This window comes from Orbicella faveolata, unplaced genomic scaffold (assembly GCF_042242905.1).
Source record: "Orbicella faveolata isolate gen_17 unplaced genomic scaffold, um_ofav_v1 contig_14, whole genome shotgun sequence".
NCBI lineage: Eukaryota > Metazoa > Cnidaria > Anthozoa > Scleractinia > Merulinidae > Orbicella > Orbicella faveolata.
In genome coordinates, this window is record NW_028301541.1 from 18,482,617 (window position 1) to 18,490,740 (window position 8,124).

The 8,124-nt window shown below is 38.8% G+C and overlaps 1 protein-coding gene across 1 annotated transcript; it reads right to left on the reverse strand.

The window, feature by feature from the left end:
* Nucleotides 1-1,657: 1,657 nt before the first annotated feature.
* LOC149114376 (uncharacterized) lies at nucleotides 1,658-5,059 on the reverse strand. Its single transcript, XM_089286849.1, has 3 exons — nucleotides 4,983-5,059; nucleotides 2,905-3,270; nucleotides 1,658-2,218 (listed from the first exon to the last, which is right to left on the reverse strand). Exons 1-3 carry the CDS (start codon nucleotides 4,989-4,991, stop codon nucleotides 1,868-1,870), a joined length of 726 nt encoding a protein of 241 aa, XP_089142975.1. The 5' UTR covers nucleotides 4,992-5,059; the 3' UTR covers nucleotides 1,658-1,867.
* Nucleotides 5,060-8,124: the final 3,065 nt, after the last annotated feature.

Sequence of the window (8,124 nt, forward strand, 5' to 3'; positions counted from 1 at the left end):
AGCAGTTCTGAAGTCAGAACGAAAATAGTGTACTTCAGGGATAAAAGTTCAATTCTCGTCGCCTGAATCAATTATGGAAGGCCTTCCTTTCTTCTGTGGTTGAGGCTGAGACTTTTCATTGTCTTTGGAGAAGGAATTTAAAGGTGCATATCCTGTGTAATTCTGCGGTCGATTTCTTTTGAGTTGTGAAACTCCCTCGAGTGCACGATGCCCAGTGGATAGTACGTTATTTTTCCTTTTAAATACCGTTCAATGGTATGATTTTAAGGGAGTCCAGCTCGTTATCATCTCCGTTTTTTTTGTGACTTCGGCGTAGGACTCAATACTCAGGACCTTGTCAAGTTCTTGCAACGCCATTTGTTTTAAGATATTTCCAAGATGGCGGGACTGGCACGGGCTTCGTAAGACGTTCGTTCATTCACTATTTTGTACACTGTGACGTATTTTGACTCTGTTTATTCACAGCGACAGAGTTGAGCTCTTTTGTTGCTTCGTTTGAAACTACCGGAAACCTGGAAACATCTACCGTCTTGAGATGGCTCTGAATTTGTTGTTGTGTGGTTTTCGTTTGTTTATGTTTTACTGGACTCGGTATCATACGGATCTTGAGCAGATGTTGAAGAAAAATCGCCAAAATATTCGTTAAAATGGACACTGAAACTTGGAAACTCCCATTAAAGTGGGTCTTCAGCCTGAAGGAGCTCATAATAGTCATTCAGACACTGTAATTAATTGAATTCGTCAATTTTTTTGGAAAAAACTACAATAACAACAAAATTTTGGCAATAGTAGTTGCAAAATTCTCCACACAATGGCCTTTTGCCTTTCATTTTCCTGAAATTTTATTGATTACTTTAAACTAATCTTGCAATCTGATTGGTTGTTTTGATTTACTGTCCCATTCTCATTGGCTGAGAAAAAGATGCGATTAAGAGCAAAAAATAGTGCGATTCGTGAATAAATCGCACCACTGAGAGCCAATCAGATTGCAAGGATAACCAGTGATTTCAAAATGGATTTAATAAACTCTAAATATCGCCTTCGGCAATCCCCTAGCAGAAGCTCTAAATCTGTGGTTTATTAAGAAGGACTCTTATTTATTTTCTGACTAAGTTGATCATTATTAGCTCGCAAAAATTAAGTACGATTGTAGAGAAAAATATGTTTTTCAATATTTACAAGACCTCACGAATGTACTGACTTATTCGGAAAATAGGTGATCCATGGTCTAAGAAAAGATAAAGTGAACTTCTGAAGTGCTCTTCATATTGTGTTTGTTGAAGCAAAAGATTGGAAATGTCAGTGATACTTTAGAAACAAAGGGAAGTAATGAAATTGTTAATTAACAAAATGTCACGATGAGCAGTATTAGATTTCATACCCGTCAAGTTGGTTGGTTGTGGAAAAATCGTTCTGCCAAACTTTCACTCGTGTTTTTATCCAATTAAGAATTGGATTACGAGTTCGAGATTTTTAACTCGGAATATTACTCTAAAACCTGACGTCCCAAACACTCGCCTAACTGCAACTTGTGGCTCCGCATTTCTAGTCAGCCTTCCAAACTTTCCGATTCACGTTTCAATAACTGGATAGAAATAGGAAAAATGTAAATTTTTCACTTGGTGTTATGTTACAAGAGGTTATAAAGCAGACACTGTTAAACTTTTTTGAGGAGCTTTATTAATTTCTTAACGCTTCTTGACAATGTTACCAACATACAATGCGAGCGGAAAAAACAAGTTTTAACCCCTTGCCAAAAAAAAAAAAGACACAAAACAATCATACGAATTACAACCGTGGCAAATATACTAGCAAAACGTTTGTCCGATTTCATCTTTAATGTTGACATCTCATCCCTGTTCGCAGATTACTTGGGAATGATTGCCTTGCCTTGAGCGTCGTGGCTGAATGGGCAGACATGGGCATTGAACGGGCAGTTACCTAGCTCCTTCTGCCCAGCTTCATTGATAGCAAGAAGCTCTTGAAAGAACTTGGTGTAGGCAGCTTTTCCTTTGGTGCAGGTGTCACGCATCTGGGTCAACTTCTCGACGAAGTCGCCGACACTCTTGCAGATTTTGAACGGGCAGCCTTCTTTGAAAGCGGGACAGTTGCCAGCCAGACCCTTGCACTTGGTAACAAGGATAGCATATGGGCACATGGCTTTGCCAAAAGCTGGACACTTGAACATCACATCTTGCAAAGTGACACCCATGGGAGTCTTGAGGAGAAAAATAATAATCAAAAACTTGTAACAAACTTAAACAAACTTAACTGAATAGAACTCGCTTTGGATGTACTTTATGAGAGACAGTTACCTTCAGGAACACCTTCAAGCTTCAATAAAATGACAACTTGGAAAATGTTTGTCTTTGTGCTGTTTTAGAAATTTGAATAATTTTATAGCCTTGCAAATAGTTTTTAAATTAAGAAGCAAAGATCGTGGATAATGATTTGTTAATTGTGAGCTTTATTCCTAGGTTTTAATTAAATAATTATTTTAAAATATAATTCTTGTCGTGTTAAGCCCCCGGATAAAGACGCAGATTCCTATCCCAAGCATAATCCAAAAGGAGGGGAATGATATTCCTCCCCGGAGTATCGTCGTAACAAGACATATCCAGTATTGTATATTGTATGTCTGCCATCTTGAATTTTACTTTTTTCTTAGAAGGTCAGAAAATATGTAGCTTGAATTAATGGAAAGTAAACCAACATTGATACTTCAATACAGAAAGGTACTTTTCCCGCAACGTTGCTCAAAAATGTATGAAGGAAGAATTTTGTCAAAAAAGACGAAATTTGGCCTGCATGTATATATGCGGATGCTCTTTGGTAAGATGTCATATGTCGAAGCTGAGGGGCAACATTTTCAGCTTATTTAAAATGGATCTTAAAATCACGTACCACGATGTAGTCCGGAGAAAGTATCGGCTTTCTGCTGGTATCCTTGGCAAACGGGCAGCCACCCTTAGACTGGAAAAACGGGCAAGCGGACCCCACAACAGCTTCTTTCTCCTTGGCAGTCAGAACAGTTTCTCTGAGAAACTCTAGATAAGCGGCATCACCTTTGCACTGGTCTCGCATCTGACCAAGCTTGTCTTCAAACTCTCCAACAGTTTTGCACTCTTTAAATGGACAGCCCTTCTGGAAGGCAGGGCACTTGCCGGCCGCGCCTTTATGGTCCTCCGGAAGCTTGGCAAATGGGCAAACGTTGTCGGCGAAAACTGGACATTCACGCTTTATTTCAGCAAGAGTCACTGAAGCTGGGTACTAAACAGAGCAAAACAAGTTTTAAATACTTGTTATAGAAATAAGTCATCTGCTACATTTTGTCCAGCCAATAATTATAACTTGTTACTTTTACTAAAAAACTAAATGCACCTAGAATCAAATATGCAGAAATCGAGTAGATTTTATACAGAAAGCAAATTAAATTTAGTTGATCGCGACTTTTTCTCAAGACACAAAAGGACAGTTTTAAAAAGTTGCGCATGTGCGAGGTTTCGATCTCTAGTTTGAAAATTTCTATGTCATATGCAAAATTCCAAATGGCGTCGAGGAGTGGAGACTATGCAGCGAATGTATCTTGGCCAGTTGAGCTACCCAGGGCATCTTGACCACAAAATAATAATTACCTCAAGAATCTAAATTCACTTAGGTTTGTACTGGAGTATTACATAGAATTCTGTGCAGATATGCTGGAGAAAGCAAGCTATTTATAACACAATTTGATGGTAATTTTGGTGAAAAACGGCATGATGAAATGACGTGACGTGTAAAATGGGTGCGGAGTAACGATGCTCACAAGTGATTAGAACGATTAGAACAGAACGCAAATTCACAGCTCAAGCAAGTCATCTGGACTTCACGGTAAGTCTCACGAGTTATTTCAAACCACAGCCTACAGGCGAATCATAGGTAATCCAAGCATAATGTGCATATTAATGATATTTTTAAAATGTTGGCGTTTACGAGATTTAGAACCTATAAATATTTAATGTCGAAATCGCCAAATAAGTTCACTTAACAGTATGGTATTGCTTCCTATCGTTTCGTTATCTTTCTAGGTAATTTCTTTAATTATTGTTAGTTAATAGGGCCACAAGTTTATTAGTTGTGAAACTACTGGGTGTTATCCTCTATAAATAAAGGTTGATTGATTGACCGAATTTGAGCGATTTTTGGTCAAAATTTCCTTCAAGTGTTATGTAGAAGCAAGGTTGGAAAGACGGCAACTCGACAAGAGGTTCCAACGTTCGTAAATTGCTCGAATTTTAGTACAAAAAAGGCTTCGATGCCAGTCTACTTCGTCGTCATTATAGGGCAAGAGTTCAAGAAAATTATCCAAAATGATGTAACACATGCCTCGTTTCTTTCCAGAATTGGCAGCTCCATAAAAACCAATTACCATGCATTTTGAAAATTGGCGCCAGCACGCGAAACACGTGCAAGACAGACCACATAAACACGGTAAGCATAGAGTACAGGTCAACTAGTTAAGGTTAAAGAAGTCAAACCATATCGATGTTGTAACAATAACTGCCAGAAGCAATTTCTAGTTAAAATTGATTTTGTAAAATTTTAATTCCAAAACGTGGTATTTTTGTCGTTTATAACGAATGTTATGTAACAGGCCAGTTAATCTCCTCTTGTTGGGAACATACCTAGACTTGATAATCTGATCACACACCGCAACTCGTAACTCGTTTACGCAAGCACGAGTTTAAAATGACAATATCGAAGAACTTGAGTTGAATGGTGTGGAATTTCCTGATGTTAAACGGTTCTTTTGAATTTTACGATGCTTCCTGTCGGCGAACGCCTGGAGCGGTTGCTGCTATTTACAGGCTACAATTTCTGGCCTTCACACCTTACGCTTTCGTCCCTTCCTCAGCCGGGACGCTCGCATTGCACGTGCAAAGCTTCGCCTTCACATTCGCAGTCCACATTTGTATTAAAAGCAACAGCTATCATCCCCTTACCTTTGCCATACTGAAATCAAAACAAAACGCTTGCCGCACTATTGCAATGGAGCTGCAGTAGTTCACTCTGTCACTGACCAAACAACTGATTTTTGCTCTCCCAATGAACGTTTATATAATGGCAAATTGCACGCGTCATACGGCTGATGATTGACACATGTCATTATTATTTACAACTGAGAGTACATGTGTTACGTAATCGCTCCCTTTGTTGGACCGAAATACAGAAATTGAAACAATGAAGTGCGAGAAAAAAAACGTATGTGAGATTTTCTCAAGACCACGAGAAACTTCTGTGCAACACCTCAGTGACAAGCGGCCAAAATTAATAACACTTGCACACTTTCAACATATGAACCTGGAGAACGTGTAATAAATAATCTATTCAATTCTGTCTGTCAAATTTTGGGTGGGTCATCTAGACTTTGTAAGAAAACACCATCCTGAGTTTGAATGGCTAATGCTTTACTGTCAGAGCTTTGTCGAGCAACCCAGTTTACCGATTAATATAAGAGATATACAGTGAAAAGATCGCAAGTCCATTGTGGGACCGAAACAAAGAAAATGAAAAAGTGCTGGTTTAAACAATTGTGTGAGATTTTTTCAGGACCGTGAGAAACCTCCGTGCAATACCTAGTTGACAAGCGGCCAGAAAAAGAATACTGTTTTTCCTGCTTTGTTTATTTGTGTTGCATTGTACAATTTGATCTTTTTTGATCGTTTTTGTTTGCCACTCAACAGATACGCCACAGCAGGATCAGTACGCTGACTTGGGTTTTTTGACTAACTTCATTTGTTAGTTTCTGCGTTAGTTTCATGGACGCCATAGACTAACTTAGTCTGTTTTAGTCGTGAAACCTACCCTCTATTTTTCGTCTGGCCGTTTTTGACGCTTCTTCAAAACCAGCCAAACGGCACGTGACTAGAAAAGTTTGGGATCCACTAAAAGGACATTTTTCCTCAAAATTGGTTTCGAAAGAAACGTTGGCTTCAACCCTCTGATATCCATTGTCTTTCTTTCATTTTGTGTTATTATTATTATTATTTAAAAATAATCGACGAGTAACCAGGATAAGACATATTCAAAATATATAAAAAAAATGTTCTTTGGCTAAAATAGTTTAAAGTTAGTAGAGCTTTTGATTGCCTGTCTGCGATCAAAGTTTGACAAAAATCCCCGATCGCGAAGATTGAAAGAGAATTAAATAGCACGTAATTGCATCTTAGGAAAAAAGGCAAGATCGACAAATCGACCTATCGTAACCTACCATCCACTGACGCCGTTTCACCAGCCGTACATGGCTCAATTAAATACCACAAACCAGATTGTCCTCGCCGACCGATTGTTTCTTGAACTGGCTCGACCTTTTACAACACCTCTAAATTCCTAACTGACATCTTAGCACCGATTCACAATTGCAACGGCTAAACCGTCTCTAATTCAATGAAATTTGCTGAACAAGTCGCCATTCTGGAAATCTCTGATGACGATGTCATGGTATCATTCAACGTTGTCTCACCCTTTACAGCTCTTCTTGTCATTATAAAACTTGTAATTTCCTCTTTTACTAGTCAACATGAATTCTATCCGTGCGATTGTAAAGAAGGCTAAGTTATTTCTGATTCATAAGAAGAAATGGAACTCGTCCTCTTTTCTTCCAAGTTTCAGGGATTTAAAATTCTACCGCGCGCATTGGGACTGGCACAAGTGACGCGCGCGATTTTTCAAAGCTAACGCTCCCTCAAATAAAATTCACCAGTTAGCACTGCAAAACGCTCCAAAATAGCTTTACTCTAAATATCCTCTGCGGCAATCCCCTAGCAGACGCTCTAAATCTGTGGTTAATTAAGGGTCCGGACGTACTGGACTGACAAAATTTGTTTGGCCCTTCCAAAAATCTCGACAAAATTTGTCTCTGCCAAAGTTTTAACTTGTCGAGCGTGGGCGCACTGAATTACAGCAAAATATTTGTTAACCACAAGTGTCAATCACAAGGAAATTAACACCAGCGTTTGCGCGCTTTCAATTTGATTACGTGTAGTCGTGAAATTTGCACTTGTACTTGTACTCGGCTGACTCGGGTGGACATACGGATGTACAAATTGAGCAGAGCTTGGTCCTGGAGATGCAGCTGGAACGTTAACGTAGACTTGGTAACCGTAATAGTTGTACTGTGCGAACGGATCGTCATGGAGCATACCGAGGTACGAATCTTCCATGTTTATCGTTGATTGCCGCGCAAATATAAATTTAATTTTGGTGGGCTTCGGACTGAAATACTCCGACTAAAAATAGAGATCAAATTTTCTTGATTGACATTTTCCTTCAAATCATGGCGTGTAAATTGACAAATCTGTCAGATTTCACACCTGACAAAAATTTGTCCTGCTCCGAGGCAGGACGACGGCGTCTTTGAAGTTTGGTAAGCCTTGACAAAATTTGGTAGATCTAAAAATCACCGGACGCACTTGTCTCAGGGAATTGATGACAGATTTTTTCGCAAAATAAACAAAAATTTGCCCAGTGCGTCCGGGCCCTAAGAGGGACTCTCCTTATTTATTTTCTGACTGAGTTGATTATTATTTGCGATGTATTTCACGATTCAACTTAGCTCGCAAAAATTAAGTACGATTGTAGAGAAAAATATGTTTTTCAATATTTTCAAGAGCTCTCGAATGTACTGACTTATTCGGAAAATAGGTGATCCATGGTCTAAGAAAAGATAAAGTGAACTTCTGAAGTGCTCTTCATATTGTGTTTGTTGAAGCAAAAGATTGGAAATGTCAGTGATACTTTAGAAACAAAGGGAAGTAATGAAATTGTTGATTAACAAAATGTCACGATGAGCAGTATTAGATTTCATACCCGTCAAGTTGGTTGGTTGTGGAAAAATCGTTCTGCCAAACTTTCACTCGTGTTTTTATCCAATTAAGAATTGGATTACGAGTTCGAGATTTTTAACTCGGAATATTACTCTAAAACCTGACGTCCCAAACACTCGCCTAACTGCAACTTGTGGCTCCGCATTTCTAGTCAGCCTTCCAAACTTTCCGATTCACGTTTCAATAACTGGATAGAAATAGGAAAAATGTAAATTTTTCACTTGGTGTTATGTTACAAGAGGTTATAAAGCAGACACTG

Coding starts and splice junctions, on each gene's coding strand:
- LOC149114376 (XM_089286849.1), bottom strand. Junction 2,219..2,904: donor TTTCTCCGGACTACATCGTG/GTACGTGATTTT, acceptor TTTCTCCTCAAG/ACTCCCATGGGTGTCACTTT.